Genomic DNA, 23384 nt, shown 5'->3' with positions numbered 1-23384 from the left:
AGAGGCTGTGACATCATCAGAGGGACAGACACAGAGGCTGTGACATCATCAGAGGTACAGACACCGAGGCGGTGACATCATCAGAGATACAGACACAGAGACGGTGACATCATCAGAGATACAGACACAGAGGCTGTGACATCATCAGAGGTAGAGGCACAGAGGCTGTGACATCATCAGAGGGACAGACACAGAGGGTGTGACATCATCAGAGGTACAGACACAGAGGCTGTGACATCATCAGAGATACAGACACAGAGGCTGTGACATCATCAGAGGTACAGACAGAGAGGCTGTGACATCATCAGAGGTACAGACACAGAGGCTGTGACATCAACAGAGGTACAGAGTTTGAGTTTAAAGTTTGAGTTTAAAATTATTTGTAAAAACGCACGTACACCAGCGGTTTCTTGGCGCTACAACTAACAGACTACCGAGGAGAAAAAAAAAGAGGCAGGGGGCCGTTAGAGATTATTCAAAGGACTTCTTGAATAGGTGGGCCTTGAGTTGTTTCCGGAATTGTGGGTACAAGGTGAGGGATCGAATTTCCAAAGGAAACGGGGCCAGAGTGGAAAATTTAGAGCCTCCCCACTTCTTTGTTCGGAAACGTGGAACCATAAGAAGGGCCTGGGAGGATGAACGGAGCTCTCTACACGGAACATAAGGGGTAATCTCAGAAGAGATAAAGGCTGGGGCTGAACCTAGACGAGCAAGGAAGGCGATGGAAGCGATCTTAAATTGGACCCGGGCTCGTACAGGCAGCCAGTGTAGAGACTTCAGGAGGGGGGTAGAGTGGTGAAATTTCGGGAGGTTAAAGACCAGGCGGGCCGCCTGGTTCTGTATGAGTTGGAGACGCCGTAAACTATATGCAGGGATCCCCGCATATAGGGCGTTACCATAGTCCAGGCGGGACACCACCATGGCCAGAATGATAAGTTTGAGGGCAGAAAAGGAAAAGAAACGGGACACCCTGCGTATAGTACGCAGTGCAAGAAAAGAAGCAGAAACCACAGAGCCAACCTGGGAGTGAAGGGACAGTTGAGAATTAATTTTTATGCCAAGGGTTTTAACTGAGGTAGCAGGAGTCGGGGAGGGGCCAAGAGAAGGGGGCCAAAACAAAGGAGTCCAGGGGCTGGATGAACCACCTGTCAACACCAACTCTGTCTTGTCAGGGTTGAGTTTAAGGTGGTTGTGGCTCATCCAGTCCCGGATATAAAGCATAATAGATTGAAAGTTAGAAGCAGAGGAGGGAGAAGAAGACAGGTCAAAAACAAGCTGGAGATCGTCCGCGTAATTAAACACGGCGACCTCCATTTGTTGCAGGGAAAAAATAAGAGGAGCAATATAAAGATTAAATAAAAGGGGGGAAAGGGAGGAGCCCTGAGGGACCCCGCACTGAACTTTACAGACGTCGCTGTAAAATCACCCAGGCGAACAGCCTGGGTGCGGTCACTCAGGAAGGAGGAAAGCCAGACCAGGGCCGTCCCCCCGACCCCCGCCGCCCTGACACGGGAAAGTAAGATGGAATGATCCACCGTGTCAAAAGCGGCTGAGAGGTCGAGGAGCACCAGGGCCTGGCGTTGGTTAGTGTCCATACCCTCCCTGAGGCTGTCCAAGACCGAAATGACAACGGACTCCGTAGAGTGTGCGGGGCGAAAGCCGGCCTGACGGGGGGCAAGGGCTCCATGCATCTCCACAAAGGAGCTCAGGGCGCAGGTGACGTGGCGCTCGAGCACCTTTGCCAGAAATGGCAAAAGGGAGATGGGGCGGAAATTGGCAGGCACAGAAGGGTCCGAGCCGGGTTTTTTCAAGATAGGCACGATGACCGCAGATTTCAACGGGTCGGGTACCACACCTTGAGCAAGTGAACTGTTTAGGAGGTGAAGTGGAAGGTCAGGGCAGGAGGTGAAGATGTGGCGGAGAACATGGGCGGGACAAGAATCCCGTGGAGAACCGGACTTGACCAAGGGAACTAAGGTGGACAAGGTTTCCCTAGTCATAAGGGGAAAGGAAGTGAGTTCGCCCTTAGGAAGGGGACACAGGGGATCAACAAAAGAGGGGAAAGGGGGAGGAATATTGGCCTTGATGGTCACTATTTTATGGATAAAGTAATTGTTTAGAGAGCGACAGAGTTCCTCGGACGGGGCAGGCTTAAGGGTGGATCTGTCCGAGAACGCCAGGTTGTGAACAATTGCAAATATTTCTTTAGACTGATTTTCAGCAGCCAGTATTTTGGAGGAGAAATAGGTGGTTTTGGCCTCCAAGATGTCTTTTTTGTACTGGGTCAAGATGGTAACATACTCCAGACGCACAGTGGGGCAGTAGTTTCTCCTCCAGGCCCGCTCGGCGCGCCGTACCGCTAACTTGGTGGCCTTAAGCTCTTTACTGAACCAACGGTTAGCGTCTTTGTCGCGCTTAGAGGTGATACGCTTGAGCGGCGCCACAGAGTCACAGCCTGAAGACAGCCACTGTTCTATGGCCATAACCTGGGAGAGGGTGGATAAACCCTGTAATGAAGGGAGGGAGGCGGTGAGCGAGGAGGAGAGATCTTGCAGATTGGCTCGACCCCAAGCTCGAACCCAGATGTTTTTAGGGCGAGGGGGTTTGGCAGGGGAGTGCACAGGGAGGGAAAATGAAATGATATAGTGGTCAGACCAAGTGCAAGGAGAGATTAAGAGAGATTCCACAGGGCAGTTCAGTGACCAGATCTAGTCAAGTGCGTGACCTTTAATGTGGGTGGGGGAATGAACATGTGAGATGAAACTGAGGGATTGAAGGGTTTCGGAAAACTCTTTAGAGGAAAGACATTCGGCGGGGTCAGAGGGCCAAAAATTAAAATCACCAAGAAGCAAAATGGACGAGTTATTAACAGTAATGGTGGCCAGCACTTCCAAGAAATCAGGAAGAAACAGTAACGGGGATTGGGGAGGGCGATAAGTAAGAAAACAAGTCAGAGAGGGGGTGATGGCAGTAGTGCGAATAACCAAGTATTCGGAGGTCGAGATGCCAGGAAGAGATAAAATTTGGAAAGGGAGGTCAGTACGAGCGATGACCGCTACACCGCCCCCAGTTCTGCCCGTAGAGCGGTCTGCTCGTAAGGCATAATATTGGGCAGGTAGAGTGGCTAAAAGGGCAGGGAGAGAGTCATCGCAAAACCAGGTCTCCGTTAGAAAAAGGAGATCCGGTGCATGAAGGTCCAACAGGACCGAAAGTTCATGCACATGGGCGACAGCGGATCTGGTATTGAGATAGAGTGCCGTAAGGGCTTTGGGAGTTGCCGATGAGTTCACATCTTCAAACGAGTATAGGGGATCAACTGTGGATGAGGAGATGAGAGGAGCAGAAGCTAGGGAAAGACCAAGAAGGGAAATACGAGAATGAGTAAGGGCTGGGATGGGCCACGGTCCCTGGAGGTGGTGGAGCTGGTCAGGGGTGTAGATGATGTGGGGGGCAGAGTGACATGCCCCTCGCCCCGGACTGTCGCGGACGGGCGCAGACGGGCTTGCCTTTGGCGCGCCTTCGGCGCGCCATCGTCGCGCCCGCTGCGCCTCCGGCCTAAACACATATTTTTATACAGGGATCCGAGGAAAAAAAAGGGGAGGAAAAGGGGCGTTGCCTGCAAGGTGGGCGGGGCTTACTCGCCCGCGATGGATGGCGGCAGCGAGGGAGGACTCCCCAAGGCAGCGCCCAAGTCGGCTGTCAGGGAGCTCCAAAGAAGGCAGGGGTAATTGCCAAGATGCTGGTCAAGTTTAAAAGCACACAGGTACAAAATACAATACAATTTTTAAAAACGAGTGACACAGAGTCTGTGACATCATCAGAGGTACAGACACAGAGGCTGCGACATCAACAGAGGTACAGACACAGAGGCTGTGACATCATCAGAGGTACAGACACAGAGGCTGTGACATCAACAGAGGTACAGGTACAGAGGCTATGACATCAACAGAGGTACAGACACAGAGGCTGTGACATCATCAGAGGTACAGGCACAGAGGCTGTGACATCATCAGAGATACAGACACAGAGGCTGTGACATCATCAGAGGTACAGGCACAGAGGCTGTGAAATCATCAGAGGGACAGACACAGAGGCTATGACATCATCAGAGGTACAGGTACAGAGGCTGTGACATCAACAGAGGTACAGACACAGAGGCTGTGACATCAACAGAGGTACAGACACAGAGGCTGTGACATCATCAGAGGTACAGACACAGACGCTGTGACATCATCAGAGGTACAGGCAGAGAGGCGGTGACATCATCAGAGGTACAGGCACAGAGGCGGTGACATCATCAGAGGTACAGGCACAGAGGCTGTGACATCATCAGAGATACAGACACAGAGGCTGTGACATCATCAGAGGGACAGACACAGAGGCTGTGACATCATCAGAGGGACAGACACAGAGGCTGTTACATCATCAGACGTACAGACACAGAGGCTGTGACATCATCAGAGGTACAGGCACAGAGGCTGTGACATCATCAGAGGGACAGACACAGAGGCTGTGACATCATAAGAGATACAGACACAGAGGCTGTGACATCATCAGAGGGACAGACACAGAGGCTGTGACATCATCAGAGGTACAGGCACAGAGGCTGTGACATCATCAGAGGGACAGACACAGAGGCTGTGACATCATCAGAGGTACAGACACAGAGGCTGTGACATCATCAGAGGGACAGACACAGGGACTGTGACATCATCAGAGGTAGAGACACAGAGGCTGTGACATCATCAGAGGTACAGGCACAGAGGCTGTGACATCATCAGAGGGACAGACACAGAGGCTGTGACATCATCAGAGGGACAGACACAGAGGCTGTGACATCAGAGATACAGGCACAGAGGCTGTGACATCATCATCAGAGGCACAGAGGCTGTGACATCATCAGAGGGACAGACGCAGAGGCTGTGACATCATCAGAGATACAGGCACAGAGGCTGCGACATCAACAGAGGTACAGACACAGAGGCTGTGACATCATCAGAGGTACAGACACAGAGGCTGTGACATCAACAGAGATACAGGCACAGAGGCTGTGACATCATCATCAGAGGCACAGAGGCTGTGACATCAGAGGGACAGACGCAGAGGCTGTGACATCATCAGAGATACAGGCACAGAGGCTGCGACATCAACAGAGGTACAGACACAGAGGCTGTGACATCATCAGAGGTACAGGCACAGAGGCTGTGACATCATCAGAGGGACAGACACAGAGACAGTGACATCATCAGAGATACAGACACAGAGGCTGTGACATCATCAGAGGTACAGACACAGAGGCTGTGACATCATCAGAGGTACAGGCACGGAGGCTGTGACATCATCATCAGAGGCACAGAGGCTGTGACATCATCAGAGGGACAGACACAGAGGCTGTGACATCATCAGAGGTAGAGGCACAGAGGCTGTGACATCATCAGAGGGACAGACACAGAGGCTGTGACATCATAAGAGATACAGACACAGAGGCTGTGACATCATCAGAGGGACAGACACAGAGGCTGTGACATCATCAGAGGTACAGGCACAGAGGCTGTGACATCATCAGAGGGACAGACACAGAGGCTGTGACATCATAAGAGGTACAGACACAGGGGCTGTGACATCATCAGAGGGACAGACACAGAGGCTATGACATCAACAGAGGTACAGACACAGAAGCTGTGACATCATCGTAGGTACAGGCACAGAGGCTGTGACATCATCAGAGGTACAGGCACAGAGGCTGTGACATCATCAGAGATACAGACACAGAGGCTGTGACATCATCAGAGGTACAGGCACAGAGGCTGTGAAATCATCAGAGAGACCGACACAGAGGATGTGACATCACCAGAAATACAGACACAGAGGCTGTGACATCATCAGAGATACAGACACAGAGGCTGTGACATCATCAGAGGTACAGACACAGAGGCTGTGACATCATCAGAGATACAGACACAGAGACAGTGACATCATCAGAGATACAGACACAGAGGCTGTGACATCATCAGAGGTACAGACACAGAGGCTGTGACATCATCAGAGATACAGACACAGAGGCTGTGACATCATTAGAGGTACAGACACAGAGGCTGTGACATCATCAGAGGTACAGGCACAGAGGCTGTGACATCATCAGAGGGACAGACACAGAGGCTGTGACATCATCAGAGGGACAGACACAGAGGCTGTGAATTCATCAGAAATACAGGCACGGAGGCTGTGACATCATCATCAGAGGCACAGACACTGTGACATCATCAGAGGGACAGACACAGAGGCTGTGACATCATCAGAGGTACAGGCACAGAGGCTGTGACATCATCAGAGGTACAGGCACAGAGGCTGTGACATCATCAGTGGGACAGACACAGAGGATGTGACATCAATAGAGATACAGACACAGAGGCTGTGACATCATCAGAGATACAGACACAGAGGCTGTGACATCATCAGAGGTACAGACACAGAGGCGGTGACATCATCAGAGATACAGACACAGAGGCAGCGACATAATCAGAGATACAGACACAGAGGCTGTGACATCATCAGAGGTACAGACACAGAGGCTGTGACATCATCAGAGATACAGACACAGGGGCTGTGACATCATCAGAGGTAGAGACACAGAGGCTGTGACATCATCAGAGGTACAGGCACAGAGGCTGTGACATCATCAGAGGGACAGACACAGAGGCTGTGACATCATCAGAGGGACAGACACAGAGGCTGTGACATCATCAGAGATACAGGCACAGAGGCTGTGACATCATCATCAGAGGCACAGAGGCTGTGACATCATCAGAGGGACAGACGCAGAGGCTGTGACATCATCAGAGATAAAGGCACAGAGGCTGCGACATCAACAGAGGTACAGACACAGAGGCTGTGACATCATCAGAGGTACAGACACAGAGGCTGTGACATCAACAGAGGTACAGGTACAGAGGCTATGACATCAAAAGAGGTACAGACACAGAGGCTGTGACATCATCAGAGGTACAGGCACAGAGGCTGTGACATCATCAGAGATACAGACACAGAGGCTGTGACATCATCAGAGGTACAGGCACAGAGGCTGTGACATCATCAGAGGGACAGACACAGAGGCTGTGACATCATCAGAGGTACAGGTACAGAGGCTGTGACATCAGCAGAGGTACAGACACAGAGGCTGTGACATCAACAGAGGTACAGACACAGAGGCTGTGACATCATCAGAGGTACAGACACAGAGGCTGTGACATCATCAGAGGTACAGGCACAGAGGTGGTGACTTCATCAGAGGTACAGGCACAGAGGCGGTGACATCATCAGAGGGACAGACACAGAGGCTGTGACATCATCAGAGGGACAGACACAGAGGCTGTTACATCATCAGAGGTACAGACACAGAGGCTGTGACATCATCAGAGGTACAGGCACAGAGGCTGTGACATCATCAGAGGGACAGACACAGAGGCTGTGACATCATAAGAGATACAGACACAGAGGCTGTGACATCATCAGAGGTACAGACACAGAGGCTGTGACATCATCAGAGGTACAGGCACAGAGGCTGTGACATCATCAGAGGGACAGACACAGAGGCTGTGACATCATCAGAGGTACAGACACAGAGGCTGTGACATCATCAGAGGGACAGACACAGAGGCTATGACATCAACAGAGGTACAGACACAGAAGCTGTGACATCATCAGAGGTACAGGCGCAGAGGCTGTGACATCATCAGAGGTACAGGCACAGAGGCTGTGACGTCATCAGAGATACAGACACAGAGGCTGTGACATCATCAGAGGTATAGGCACAGAGGCTGTGATATCATCAGAGGGACAGACACAGAGGATGTGACATCACCAGAAATTCAGACACAGAGGCTGTGACATCATCAGAGATACAGACACAGAGGCTGTGACATCATCAGAGGTACAGGCACAGAGGCTGTGACATCACCAGAGGTACAGGCACAGAGGCAGTGACATCATCAGAGATACAGACACAGAGGCTGTGAGATCATCAGAGATACAGACACAGAGGCTCTGACATCATCAGAGATACAGACAGAGGCTGTGACATCATCAGAGATACAGACAGAGGCTGTGACATCATCAGAGATACAGACAGAGACTGTGACATCATCACAGATACAGACAGAGGCTGTGACATCATCAGAGGGACAGACACAGAGGCGGTGACATCATCCGAGGTACAGGCACAGAGGCTGTGACATCATCAGAGGTACAGACACAGAGGCTGTGACATCATCAGAGATACAGACACAGAGGCTGTGACATCACCAGAGATACAGACACAGAGGCTGTGACATCATCAGAGGTACAGACACAGAGGCGGTGACATCATCAGAGATACAGACACAGCGGCTGTGACATCATCAGAGGTACAGACACAGAGGCTGTGACATCATCAGAGGTACAGACAGAGAGGCGGTGACATCATCAGAGATACAGAGGCTGTGACATAATCAGAGGTACAGATACAGAGGCTGTGACATAATCAGAGGTACAGTCACAGAGGCTGTGACATCATAAGAGATACAGACACAGAGGCTGTGACATCATCAGAGGGACAGACACAGAGGCTGTGACATCATCAGAGGTACAGGCACAGAGGCTGTGACATCATTAGAGGGACAGACACAGAGGCTGTGACATCATCAGAGGTACAGACACAGAGGCTGTGACATCATCAGAGGGACAGACACAGAGGCTATGACATCAACAGAGGTACAGACACAGAAGCTGTGACATCATCAGAGGTACAGGCACAGAGGCTGTGACATCATCAGAGGTACAGGCACAGAGGCTGTGACATCATCAGAGATACAGACACAGAGGCTGTGACATCATCAGAGGTACAGGCACAGAGGCTGTGACATCATCAGAGGGACAGACACAGAGGATGTGACATCACCAGAAATACAGACACAGAGGCTGTGACATCATCAGAGATACAGACACAGAGGCTGTGACATCATCAGAGGTACAGACACAGAGGCGGTGACATCATCAGAGATACAGACACAGAGACGGTGACATCATCAGAGATACAGACACAGAGGCTGTGACATCATCAGAGGTACAGACACAGAGGCTGTGACATCATCAGAGATACAGACACAGAGGCTGTGACATCATCAGAGGTACAGACACAGAGGCTGTGACATCATCAGAGGTACAGGCACAGAGGCTGTGACATCGTCAGAGGGACAGACACAGAGGCTGTGACATCCTCAGAGGGACAGACACAGAGGCTGTGACATCATCAGAAATACAGGCACGGAGGCTGTGACATCATCATCAGAGGCACAGAGGCTGTGACATCATCAGAGGGACAGACACAGAGGCTGTGACATCATCAGAGGTACAGGCACAGAGGCTGTGACATCATCAGAGGTACAGGCACAGAGGTTGTGACATCATCAGTGGGACAGACACAGAGGATGTGACATCATCAGAGGTACAGGCACAGAGGCTGTGACATCATCAGAGATACAGACAGAGAGGCTGTGACATCATCAGAGGTACAGACACAGAGGCGGTGACATCATCAGAGATACAGACACAGAGGCGGCGACATAATCAGAGATACAGATACAGAGGCTGTGACATCATCAGAGGTAGAGACACAGAGGCTGTGACATCATCAGAGGTACAGGCACAGAGGCTGTGACATCATCAGAGGGACAGACACAGAGGCTGTGACATCATCAGAGGTACAGACACAGAGGCAGTGACATCATCAGAGGTACAGGCACAGAGGCTGTGACATCATCAGAGGGACAGACACAGAGGATGTGACATCATCAGAGGTACAGGCACAGAGGCTGTGACATCATCAGAGGGACAGACACAGAGGATGTGACATCATCAGAGGTACAGGCACAGAGGCTGTGACATCATCAGAGGACAGACACAGAGGCTGTGATATCATCAGAGATACAGACAGAGGCTGTGACATCATCAGAGGTACAGGCACAGAGGCTGTGACATCAGAGATACAGCCAGAGGCTGTGACATCATCAGAGATACAGACAGAGGCTGTGACATCATCAGAGGTACAGACACAGAGGCTGTGACATCATCAGAGGTACAGGCACAGAGGCTGTGACATCATCAGAGGTACAGGCACAGAGGCTGTGACATCATCAGAGGGACAGGCACAGAGGCTGTGACATTATCAGAGATACAGACACAGAGGCTGTGACATCATCCGAGGTACAGGCACAGAGGCTGTGACATCTTCAGAGGTACAGGCACAGAGGCTGTGACATCACCAGAGGTACAGACACAGAGACTGTGACATCATCAGAGGTACAGACACAGAGGCTGTGACATTATCAGAGGGACAGACACAGAGGCTGTGACATCATCAGAGGTACAGACACAGAGGCTGTGACATCATCAGAGGTACAGGCAGAGGCTGTGACATCATCAGAGGGACAGACACAGAGGCTGTGACATCATCAGAGGGACAGACACAGAGGCTGTGACATCATCAGAGGGACAGACACAGAGGCTGTGACATCACCAGAGGTACAGACACAGAGGCTGTGACATCATCAGAGGTACAGACACAGAGGCTGTGACATCATCAGAGATGAAGACACAGAGGCTGTGATATCATCAGAGGGACAGACACAGAGGCTGTGACATCATCAGAGATATAGGCACAGAGGCTGTGACATCATCAGAGGGACAGACACAGAGGGTGTGACATCATCAGAGGGACAGACACAGAGGGTGTGACATCATCAGAGGGACAGACAGAGAGGTTATGACATCATCAGAGGGACAGACACAGAGGCTGTGACATCATCAGAGGGACAGACACAGAGGCTGTGACATCATCAGAGGTACAGGCACAGAGGCTGTGACATCATCAGAGGTACAGGCACAGAGGCTGTGACATCATCAGAGGGACAGACACAGAGGGTGTGACATCATCAGAGGTACAGGCACAGAGGCTTTGACATCATCAGAGGGACAGACACAGAGGGTGTGACATCATCAGAGGGACAGACACAGAGGGTGTGACATCATCAGAGGGACAGACACAGAGGTTGTGACATCATCAGAGGGACAGACACAGAGGCTGTGACATCAGAGATACAGGCACAGAGGCTGTGACATCATTATCAGAGGGACAGACACAGAGGGTGTGACATCATCAGAGGGACAGACACAGAGGCTGTGACATCATCAGAGGGACAGACACAGAGGCTGTGACATCATCAGAGGGACAGACACAGAGGGTGTGACATCATCAGAGGGACAGACACAGAGGTTATAACCAGATCACAAGTACAGCCACAATCTGTAACTGAACCAGCCACAAAGAGGATGTAAGTGCACTTGAGACAGGCACATGCCGTGCACACGCGCCAAGGATGCAGACACACAACCTCGGCAGACAGACAGACAGACACAGACCTGCAAGAGACATACGCCATGTACCCCCACCAGAGATGCTGGTAGATATCACCCCTGCCCCTGAGACAGACAGAGCCAGGAATGAACCAAGAGCAGAGGGTACACACCCACCTGTGGGGGGCGCTGCTGCTCTGCGGGCGGTCCCTTGCCAGGGCTGGAGGCGGGCAGGTCCTTGGGGCGCTGGGTCGGAGGAGGGGGTCCCTGCAGGAGGGTAAGACATGAGATTAGACGTGTTCTCAGCAGTGAGGGCCCTTCCAAGGGGCGTCCCCAGGCTTTAAACATGAGCCATCTGTAGCACAACACTCAGAGTCCAGGCACAGCACATGGGAGCTGTCTGTGTGCATGGATCATGTATGTATGTGTGTATGCGTGGGTCATGTACCATGCATGTATGCATGAGCGTATCTATGTATGCATGGATCATGTACTGTTTATGTATGTATGTATGTATGCATGGATCATGTATGTATGCATGGATCATGTACTGTTTATGTATGTATGTATTCATGTACATATCTATGGATTCATGGATCATGTATGTATGTGTGTATATGTAGATCATGTACTGTGTGTGTATGTGTGCATGTGCGTATCTATGTATGCATGCATCATGTACTGTGCATGTATGTATGCATGTACAAATGTATGCACAGTTCATGTATGTATGTATGTATGAATGTGTGGATCATGTACATTGTATGTATGCGTGTGTATGTATGTATGTGTTGTTCATGTACTGTTTATGTATGTATGTATGCATGCATGTATCTATGTATGCATGGATCATGTACTGTGTATGTATGTATTCATGTACATATCTATGGATTCATGGATCATGTATGTATGTGTGTATATGTAGATCATGTACTGTGTGTGTATGTGTGCATGTGCGTATCTATGTATGCATGCATCATGTACTGTGCATGTATGTATGCATGTACATATCTATGTATGCATGGACCATATACCATGTATGTATGTATGCATGTATCTATGTTTCTGTTTGTAGATCATGTGCAATCTATGTATCTATGTTTCTATGTATGCGTGGATCATGTACCATGTATGTATGTAAGTCTCTATGTATAGGTGGATCATGTATCATGTGTGTGTGTTTCTTTCTATCCTACTTCTTCTGGTTCATGTACAATGTATCTAAGTATGCATGGATCATGTGCCATGTATGCATGTTTATATGTATCCCTCTACGTCTGGTTCATATACCACGTATCTCCCATTCCTTTACAGACGCAACACGTTTATTGGAAGGCTCAGAATTTTCCAATATTTTGCACTCTGGTCTAACCCAGCCAGTTGCATCCTCGCCGCCTTAAGCTGTCTCCATACCGTGGGCGCTCCCGTCCGCCTATGTACCCGTTCCAGTTCCAGGACCTGTGCTGACAGCGGTTCTCTCTTTTCTCTCCGTTCCTTATTTTCTGCTGCACTGATTGCGATTATCTCTCCCCTAACCATTGCTTTGATGGCCTCCCATAATGTGGTTATAGAAACCTCTGAAGAGTCGTTCATCTCTGCAGTGGTGTGGCTCACTGGTTAGAGGCGGCAGACCTGTAAGCAGAGAACGGCCCGGGACCAGGGTTCAATTCCCGACGCGGCAGGGTCGTGGACCAGGGTCAACGGACTCGATAATTCTCGCCTTGGTGCCTACTCTAACCAGGGGTCCCACTCGGCAACTCTGGGCATTAAGCTTGCCTCATCTCTACAACGGCCCCCCACAGACGCCGGGGATGCCTGGTTTCACCTTGGAACGAAACAATTGCCAATACTGAGAATCTAGATTTCAGTTTTCTTTTAACCTGAAAAGAAATTGGTTATCATGAATGTAACATGGAAAACCTGCTTTATAAATTGCAACATATAATTTTATTGCTTCAGAAACGATCTAAAAATTTTTACACATTTTTTTGCATGGAAACACAAACGAAATATATACATTTATATATGTGGAAGAGGTGTGGCGCCGCGGCCAGGGCGACTGGCACTGGAATCTGGGGATCAGGGTTCGATCCCCGGCTCCGGCGGCAGGTCAGCCCAGCACCATGTGACTCTGGGCAGTAGCTCGCTTAATCTTCCCAACGGCCCCCAGCGCCTAGAGACCCTTACGGGTGATTGTGCGCTTTACAAATGTGGACTTTACTTACTTTATATACAACACTGAAATGTAAGTACACAGAAAATTCAAAAACACCCGGGACTGGGTCGCATATAAAAAATATTTTTTTGTGTTATCAACCTTTAAAACAGCACGAGGAACACTTTTGTGTCCTCCCCCCTTTTTCCGTTTTTGAACTGTATAAAGTCTTATAAAGGGTCTGTTTAAAACAATGGTTAATTGATTTCCCTGTATTATATTGTTGACACCGGGACTAGTATTAGTGTGTATGAGTTGGAGTATGAATGTATGGCCAAGAGTGCTTGATTTTGATAGCGTGTTGAATTTTTTGTGTTTTTGAATTTTCTGTGTACTTACATTTCAGTGTTGTATATAAATGTATATATTTCGTTTGTGTTTCCATGCAAAAAAATGTGTAAAAAATTTTAGATCGTTTCTGAAGCAATAAAATTATATGTTGCAATTTATAAAGCAGGTTTTCCATGTTACATTCATGATAACCAATTTCTTTTCAGGTTAAAAGAAACCTGAAATCTAGATTCTCAGTATTGGCAATTGTTTCGTTTCTTTAGTATAGTTTGGCTCAGCCTTGCTGAGTTCTTTGAGTCAAGACCCTTTTAGTTGTTTGGTTTCACCTTGGAGACACCCAGAAAGGGACCATCTCACAGGGAAAACCAGGACGGGTTCCCCAGCGGTCTTCAGCGCCTAGATACTCCTTGGAGTCGTAGTGCGCTTTACAAGTACACCCACATTTACATTTACATTTACATCTCTAAATATTCCTTAATGCATTTAGTGATTTGTTTCGCCGCTGTGTCTTTATGGAACAGACTTTTCCTTAATCTCCACCCCCCAGACTGTCTATGCGGCGTGGGTAATTGCAGGGATACGGTCACCGCATCGTGGTCTGAAAGCGCTAAGGGCACAATGCTTGTTTCTGTCATTAGTGTAACCAGCTCCGTCGTACCCAGAACGTAGTCCAGACGGGCATACGTGCATGAGCGCGAGAATAGAACGGATACTGCGATGCCCGCCACAAATCTACCAATCCCATGGAGCCAAGCCAACAAATCCCTTCCTGTGATACCTCACCCCCTTGTGTGTAACGACTTCTGGATCTGTCTTTGCTGCTTCCATGACTATATGTAAGTCTCCCCTCCCCCAGAAGAGTCAGGTGAATTTGACTATTCAGGACCTCTGAGAGAGCCAGCTTCAAAACCTCCTCTTGGCCTGCATTGGGCCCGTAGACTGACCCAATCGCTAAGGTCTGTCCCCCAATCCGTAGTGTATTTGCCAACAGCCTCCCTTTAACTTATGCTACTTTATATGTCACCTCTCTGTGAAATTGCTTTGCAATCAGAATTGCCACTCCTGATTTTTTTATCTGACATGGACAAAAAGAATTGTTGGGTACGACTCTCAACCCCTGCGGTGCCAATCCCGAGAAAGTAAACGCGTCTCCTGAAGGAGGCACACGTCTGCTTCAGAGGTCTCCAAATATGATAGAATAGCTTTCCTTTTAGTAGGGTTGTTAAGTCCCTTCACATTAAGTGTAAGGACTTTCAGGTGATTATGCGACATGTCAAATGAATTAAAATACTGCTATCTAAAGGCATCTCAGCGCGTTGATGCTTCTTCTCTGTCCCTTGCCGTCCTTATCCCCAGGAATGCCAGACCCTTCCCTCCCCTTCTCTCTCCTTCCCTCCCCTCCCCTAACCCCAACTGAGACCCCAACAGTTCCCCATAGTGTCAGGGACTCTTGGTCCAGTCCCATGCACCCTTGGTATAGAACGAGTTTGGGTCTATGATGTGGTCAATCCCATATATGCGTTCCCGCTCCCAGGGAGTCCCCCCCCGTCTCCCGTCGGGCCATATGCACGACACTTATCTGCCTTTTGTCCCCGCAGTCACTTTCTGGAGGCGTATTTTCTGTGGACAAAAAGTCTAATACAGGTTGTCTCTCCTGCGCAATCGTGGAGGGATCTGGTTTCCCAGTATAGTCTTTAGTATGGCCTCCTCCTACCTTCTGCCATCTTCCTTTAGACGTCAAGCAGTCTTGTTTTGCACTTTCTTCCCGTTCTACGTAGTAGGTCCGCAGAGTCTCGCAGTGTCTCGCAGAGAGTGGAGTTGATGCATTTTACCCTGCCATTTGAAAATCAGCTAGAACCGATGTCCCCAAAAGTATGCCACTCCCTGGCTCCGAAGAAATGTTGTCGCTGGTCTGAATTCTCCCCTTTTCTGCAGGGTTATTGCGGCTAGATCCTGAAACAAAGCGATAGGATGGTCTTGGTACTTAAGAGGTTGCTTATCTTGTGCCTTGCGTAGGATCAGTTCTTTCGGCTAGAAGTCCGGTAGATAGGCTAGGAGTTCCAGGGGGAGGCGCTGGTGCCCGGCTCTGTCACCCCACCCTATGTGCTCGGTCTATTTTGATGTCAAAGTCTTGAGGGACCTCCAGGATTTGGCGAAAGTAGTCTTGCAGGTATTGAGTGATATCCACACCCTCTTCTTTGGGTGGAACCTCTTTAACTCGAATATTAATCTTACAATATTAGTGTGACCTATTTTCCAAATCTTCTGCTTGCGCCCGTAGGTTGATTTGTTGCGCCTCGATCCATATCATTACCTGCTGCAATTGTTACATCTCTTCCTCTCATACTTAGGTTTGTTCCTCCATGTTGGCTAAACTTTCTCCAACGGTGTCCACATCCCCCCTTACTTCTTTCAGCTCAGATGCTTCTTCGCTTTTAGAGTTTGTATTTCGTCGTGTAGGGTATTAAATACCAGCTCTAAGAAAGCTCAGGTAACCGGCGCCTTGTTAGGTTCGGGTTCTTGTCCTGTTTGTGGATTGGGGGATGAGCGCCCCATCCACCGGTTTGAGCTGGAGGCACCCACCTTTGTCTCTCCTCTACTGCTCAGAACCATTCTCCCTCTAAACTTTTGTGGCTATGTTGCTGTGTGGGGAGGCCCCAGAGATCCCGCTTCTTCCTTGGACCTCCACGTGTCGCCAGTGATGACCAGCCTCTCAATGCCCTGTGTCTCCGTCTTCCAGGCCTCCCTTCTCATATGCCCCCTTCTGGATTTGGGCTCTTATGGTATTCTCGGTTGGCTCATCAGTGAGCCTCAGGCTACCCCCTTATGGTGTTCCTGATCCGGGCGTCTGCTGGAATGTCTCTGCTACATCCCCTTTCCTCTGCCCTGTGTACCTGCTCCGCTGCCAGCCTGGGTCCTCCTCTCCTCAGGGCCTGAACAGTTGGACTCCGCCTGCCGAAATTGTTGGTTTTTATCCCCCTTGTGGCGGGGTCCAGCGCCGATCTCTGCGCTGTCCTTAATATCGGTGGCGCCTCCCCAGACTTACGCTCCTACACTTACAATCTCTGCTGTCCGGTCGTGTGACCTCTTTCCTCGACTTTGCATCCGTTGCAGGCTGGAACTTCCTCCCCTCAGAGCTAGCGAAAGTGAAATGTTCGGCCTTTCTCGCCCTTAATCGGGCCCTGGACACTGCTTACTGCACCTTCCGTACTCTCAGCGGCGCCGCCTCAGAGTTGTGTTCCAATGCTTGTGAGTGCCACTGCGCTGCCGCGCTCTCCGTCGCCTTCCTCTGTCATTTTGAATGTTCGGCTGCCATCTTACTCCTGCGCAGGCCTCTCCAATCTTTGCGGGCCGACCGACACGTCCCCGCAGGGGACCCTCATAAGAGGACGGCCCCCTTAGTGCCACAAGATGGCACACGGGGCAGCCCAGTGTTCCGCGACCCCTGGGGGGGGGTCTCGCGCGGCACTTCCGGGTGGGGGGCGGGGGAGAGGTATAAATTCCTCCCCCGCCCACCTGGCGGCCTCTTTGTTCCCTCACCCTGTAGCCGTTTGTGTGCCCTCTGGTAGCTCCGTCCAGAGGCCTGGTCTGGCGTCGGGGTGCTGTGTTTTCCGCCATTCGCCGGTTTGCTTTCTCTTGCGGTGAGTCGAGGTGAATAGGTTGTGTGTCGGCGCTTTCATGTAAAGGGGACAGCGGGGGTGCAGAGGCCTTTGCCGCGGGTCACGTGCGCAAAGCCCCTGCCCTGCACCCCGGGAGGTTCTCAAGTGCACGGCCTCGGTATTTTCGGGGGCATGTGGGCTCGCGCGTGTGGGCCCGCATTTTATTTGAGTGTGCGCTGGTGCGGGGTCCCACGAGAGGCCTTGGTGGGTGAGATGCTGCTTGCCGCTATGTTTGAGCGAGAGATCGCACAGCCTTGGAATGTTCGGGGGCATGTGGGGTCGCTTGTGTGGGTCCAGATGTGGGCAGGTAATAACCACAGCCTTATAACGAACTGCTGGCGTTCACATGCAGTGGAGGGCCCTTGGCGGGGTGCACTGGTAATATTTCGGCCTGAGTCACATTTATTTAGTCGTTATTCAGGATCTAAGGTAGGGAGATCGTAGGCAGTATCTCCACGCCAGGAAGTTCACAGTGAGAAAGTAGTAGTGTCTCAAGTTGCCCAACTTGATATATACATTTGTTAATAGCAGCCTTGGGTCCAACGAGTGCCCAATCGGGGTGACTGGTCAAGAGACAGACATTATTAGTTACTCGGCACGGTGTGTGGAGAAGTGTGGCTCAATGGTTAGAGCAGGCAGACCTTGATGCAGAGCTCTGGCCCGGGACCAGGGTTCGATTCCCGCCTCGGCGGGTCTCCGGCTCATTAATTCCCCTGACTGGATATTCTCGCCTCAGTGCCTGTTCTGATCATGGGTCCCACGCTGCAACTCTGGGCAATAGCTTGCTTAGTCTCCACAACGGCCTCAAAAGCGCTGGGATGGCTGGCTGCACCTGCGGGGTGCCCAGGAGTGGACATTTCCCAGGAAAGCCAGGAAGGGTTCCTAAGCGGTATACGGACAGCGCCGGGACACCTCCGGTGGAGGTAGCTGTGCGCTTCTACAAATTCCTACATTTACATTTACTAGAAGGGAGTTTGCATAAGAAGGTCCCAACTGCCTTATACGCATGATGGAGACAATTAGTGACATGACTAGAGGTAAGCCTTGTGTTGTAGGGACAGGATGCCAAGGGAGGTAGCTTGGTCGGCCTACACAGGCAGGGGCTTAGCTAAGCTTGCGGCCAGGCAGGGGCTTGCACAACCAAGGTGATTTCATTAAGGGCAAGCACGCACCAAGTGATGGATGCTCAAGTCCATTCAAGACAGACAATAACAACTGCGCGAGAGCCAGGGAGCTAGGCAGTGGTGGTAGGTGCCAGTTAAATTGTGTGTGCAAGAACCTGAGGAGAACGTGGGGTCAACATAAATGGGCTACAATGATTGAAGAAGTTTGTTTTGGCGGTCCGACTGCCCAAAAAGGGTCAAGTGTTTTGCGTTCATGTGTTTCCCCCTTTTATACGACAAAGACACATGGACACCCGTTTCTATGTCACTTTTCCCAGGGCAGGTTAGTCCCTAAGGTGGGAAATGGCCTTTGATAGGCCTCGCCAGGACAGGGATAGCCGCTCACACGAGCTGGAGCCTCCAAGGGAGAGAAAGGTTAGAAACTTAGACGGGGAGCGTGGGCTCGAAAACCCCTCACAACGCAGCGGGGGTGTCAGGCTGTAGGTGTCTTTGAGGGACGGGCTAGGGCTTTATAGGGCTGAAGTGGGTGACACAGCATTGGCAGGGACACCGACGGGTCCCAGCGTATCCACCAAACAGGATTATAGCTAAACATGTGACTCACTATCTTGTACTTTGTCACCATGACTGGTATATGTATCAAGGGTCGAGGTCCGGGCACCTGTAGGTTGGCACTCCACGATTTGGTGCAGTGTCTAATGATGGACACCACACGCTTATTCCCTCAAACCTGTGTGACACCATTGCTATGGGCACCAATGTTAATTTGTAAACAACTGAAGTTGTCTGGTCTATGTGGCAAAGTATGAACCAGGGATGAAGACCACAATTACCTCACGGGGCAAATTAGCAACCAGTGGGGTACAGGTAAACGTCAGTGGCCGGAAATCCTCCTGGCTCCTGTGGCAGGGAGCTTGGCAGGGGAGGCGTTGGAGCCTGCGCGCAGGAAGTCTGCGCTATGCGTAAATTCACTGGGCAGAGGAGCCTTAGCCCATTAGACCTGGGTGCTACACGCCAAATTCACAGGGTGTGTTGTGACGGAGGGGTACATCTGCCCAGTATAAGCATGGACTAATTCTTGCTGGTTAGGGAAGAGGCCCTAGAAATAGCAGGATGTAAGTAGGAATGCCGGCCTTGGTGGGGGGCTCTGGCTGCGACGGTCGCCACACCCAGGGCTGTGGTGAAGTTACAGGGCGATCCAGAGGCGGAAAGGTACTCAGGGGTACCCTCTTCAGGAGCACAAAGGGTGCTGAGGCCTAATATCCCCAGGAAGTCTGTGCGGTGGACCCTGAGGTGCGACGGCGCCCCGCTATCCTACGGGCGGTGGGAAACCTGTACAACCGGGGGTCGCTTGAACGCTCCGCCCCTCGTAGGGGGGGACATGAGCAAGAGGGTGGACCAATGGTTCACCGGAAGTGGGAGTGGCAATCCCTCACCACAAGCGCTAAGCAACGATTTGCTGAGGCCAGGATGCAAGTTGGCCCTTCAGGTGGTAGGCCGCGAGGGGCGGCTTGCCTTTGGATCGCCTGTAAGATAACCCACCATATTGGCATATGTGTATGCTAATAAACCTGCAGCAATTTTTCTCCAACAAAAAGTTGTCTTGTCTGCTTATTTATGCTACATGTATGTTGCTGCAAGAGTGCTGGTGAGTGGGCCAATATTGGCACTATGGCCATTGTGACATCTCTTTGGGTTCTCCGGCCTCCACTTGTTGATCTCTGCTCTCCCACTTCTTTCCCGATAGTACGTGCAGGGTTTCAGGCAGTTTCTTTGCATGTTTTTTAAAAAAAAATCTTTTTATTAGCAGAGTAACATTAACAAGTACCGTCAGTACATATCGTGTAATAGGGTCAGTCACAGCACCAGTACAGTACATTGACAGTGTCATTTAGAACGTGTATCGATTCGACTTTGAAGAGCAACATGTCACACCATATCTGCCACCCCAGGTCGGCGGGCCTGTGGAGGCTCACAGATGCCACCTCTATATTCGTTCCAGCATGACCACACCTCCCCCCATTTTCGAGGGCAAAACCGCACAATATATACAGTCTTCTCCTGCAGCATGCACCAATCCATGTCTCTTTGCCATTCGGCTAGTTTCGGCGGGCGGGTGCACCCCAGAGGCAGGCGATGTTCCTTTTCGCCACCATCTGCCCCAGCGCGACCCAGAGTTTCCCTTTCACGGGCAAGTCCGTGGGCTCCCAGATGTTCAAGAGGCATCTCTTCGCCTCTAGGCGTATGTCCGCCTCCCACACCTCCTGCATACAGTGCCTAACACGTCTCCAGTACCTCTGCACCAAGGGGCAATCCCAAAGTATATGTAAAAAGGAGCCCGTCTCACCGCAGCCTCGCCTGCAGAGCCCCTCCCCCCCACCTCCCATCGACTGTAATCTAGTGCAGGAGATATAGACTCTATGCAGTATCTTGAGTTGTATGAGCCTAAGCCTGGCTGAAATCGCCACTTCCCTAGGGGACGGAAGCGCAGTCAACCATTCTTCATCATCGATCTCAAGCCTTGGTCCAGTTGGCACCGCATATTTGTCCAGTTTGTTCGTTTGGGTCGCTGCCCCTGTCTTGGGCCTCATGTTGGGCACTGAGGCAGGCACCCGCAAACTTTGCGCCGCCAGGCCAGTCGCCGACCACCTGCTTCGCCACCACTCCTTCTCTGGGCAGGTCGGACTTTATGCGTGGCAGGTCGTAACTGGCGCCACGTGTGCAGCCGCGCAGTCAGCGCTAGGCCCCAGCCAGCCAGCCTGCCGCAGTCACGTATGTATGCTGTGTGGGTCAACTCAACCCGTGATGCCTGGCCAGTAGGCAGTGGCTACCGCCGTTGCAGGAGTAGGGGGCTCTCAGTCTAGCAGCGCTACCTCCGACAGCCCGGGGCCCCGCTGTCAGATCCCCCGACCAGGCCGCTGCTCGCTGTTCCGTGGCGCCTTGGCAGCCGCTCCAACCGCTCGCCACCACCACCCCGAGTGTCCCTGGGTATGGCTCCTCAGTCCCCTCCGGCGTCTGGGGTGCAGTAGTGGCAGGGCCGCGACGGAGACTTATCTCTGCCCGCAGGTCCGCCCTCCCGGCGGGTCGATGGCCGCGGTGGGCGAGGCTCGCTCGGTATCAATTCCGGCTCGCGGATCCTCCCCTGCCGGGTTCGCGGGCCTCCGCAGACCACCGGAAGCACTGCGGCTCGGCGCCACCTCGCGCCCAGCCGCCGGATGTCGGGCCTTGCTTCGGCCTATTTCAGAGTGCAGGCCGCAGGCCGGGGCCTCTATTTCCCTCTCACCCCGTACTCAGGCTCCAGGCCACGATCCCGGGGTCCGCCGCAGCACAACCCGGCGTGGCGTGTCGTCCCCGAAGGGGCTCGGACTCCGCTTCAAGCACAGTGCGGCAGCGCTTCACTTAAGGGAGCTGGTGCGCCTAGAGGGGTGCACTCCAGCCAGGATCTTCTGCCGGATTTTACGGGGACAACAGTCGTCCCGGCGGAGCTCGGTTCCTAGGCGGCCATCTTCGTTGGCGCCTGGCCACGCCCTGTTTCTTTGCTTGTTAGCGGCTGGGTGAGCAGATGGGAGCAGGGAGACGAACTAAACATGTCTTCCCGATCGCCATCTTGGCCACTCACCCAACCCCACCCATTTTAGAAAGATCTCGGGAAGCCACATTCGCTGGAGTATTCTGAACATGTATCTCCACTCAATGGAGTCAAACCCCTCAGCAGTGTCCAACATTAGCGCCGAAGCTTTGAGTTCTGGATTGAGCTGGTGGTATAGTGCAAATATCGTTCGCAAGTTATGTGAGGCGGATCTGATTGGTATAAATCCCGACAGATCTGGAAGTACCATTGTTTTCAGTAATGGTTGAAGTCTGGTGGCTAATATCCGTGCTAATATTTTCACATCTGTATTTATGAGGTATAAGGGCCTGTGGGACTCACATCGCGTCGGGGCGTATCAGACAAACAGGGCAATTATCAAGACTTCTCTCAGCGTAGGTGGCAAAATTCCCTACTCTAATGCTTCCCTCTACAGTTCTAAAATATATATCCACAAATTCTTAGTAAAACTCACTCGTGAGTGGACCCGTTGAATTTCTGTTTGGCAAAGATAGTAAGGAGTCACCTACCTCATCTTCTTCAATGGGTTGATATGAGTATTCCCTCTGTCCATTGACAGTGATGGGAGCGCGATGTCCACCAAGTATTCGTCTAGTCCTTCTGTATCTACCTGCCCAAGTGAGGTATAGAGTCCTTCATAAAATGGCTTGAATTGTGGCAGTCTCCCAATGGGCCGTCCCCAGTGTCATCCGTGATTTTTATAAAGTGATGTTGACTTCCGCCTGTTGTTATTCTAGTGACTAGAATATGTTCTGGTTTCCTCCGTTCGCCGTTCGCCCTCGCTACATGTCTTTTGGACAGACTGCGCATTTCCCCTGCTGCTAAGTCATTATATTCAGTCACTAGCTCTCTTATTTTTGCTAATGTGTCTGGTTGTGGGTTAATTTCATATTCCTACTCTAGATGTTTTAAGGCCTCTTCTGTTAGTAGCTGCCTGCGTATATTCTTTAGTATTCCCACACTTGTTCTTATACATATTCCCATTATATTAGCCTTGAGCGCGTCCCAAAATGTGGATGCTTTGCTTACCGAGCCTTTGTTTATTGCGAAGTATTGTGTGATGGCATCCCTTATAGTGGACCTGTAGACCGGATCAA

The 23384-nt window shown here is 51.1% G+C and overlaps 1 protein-coding gene across 1 annotated transcript in view; it reads right to left on the bottom strand.

Annotated features, from left to right (window-relative positions):
• AGBL2 (AGBL carboxypeptidase 2) overlaps nucleotides 1–23384 on the bottom strand; it is a 350584-nt gene that overhangs the window by 169166 nt on the left and 158034 nt on the right. Inside the window, exon 9 of the mRNA XM_078684573.1 lies at nucleotides 11566–11655. Within this exon, the coding sequence (XP_078540699.1) occupies nucleotides 11566–11655 (90 nt within the window). The remainder of the gene's footprint in view (nucleotides 1–11565; nucleotides 11656–23384) is intronic.

This window comes from Lissotriton helveticus, chromosome 3_2, assembly GCF_964261635.1.
Source record: "Lissotriton helveticus chromosome 3_2, aLisHel1.1, whole genome shotgun sequence".
NCBI classification, from domain to species: domain Eukaryota; kingdom Metazoa; phylum Chordata; class Amphibia; order Caudata; family Salamandridae; genus Lissotriton; species Lissotriton helveticus.
Note: the sequence above shows the minus strand (reverse complement) of the source record. Positions and strands in the feature narration are given on the sequence as shown.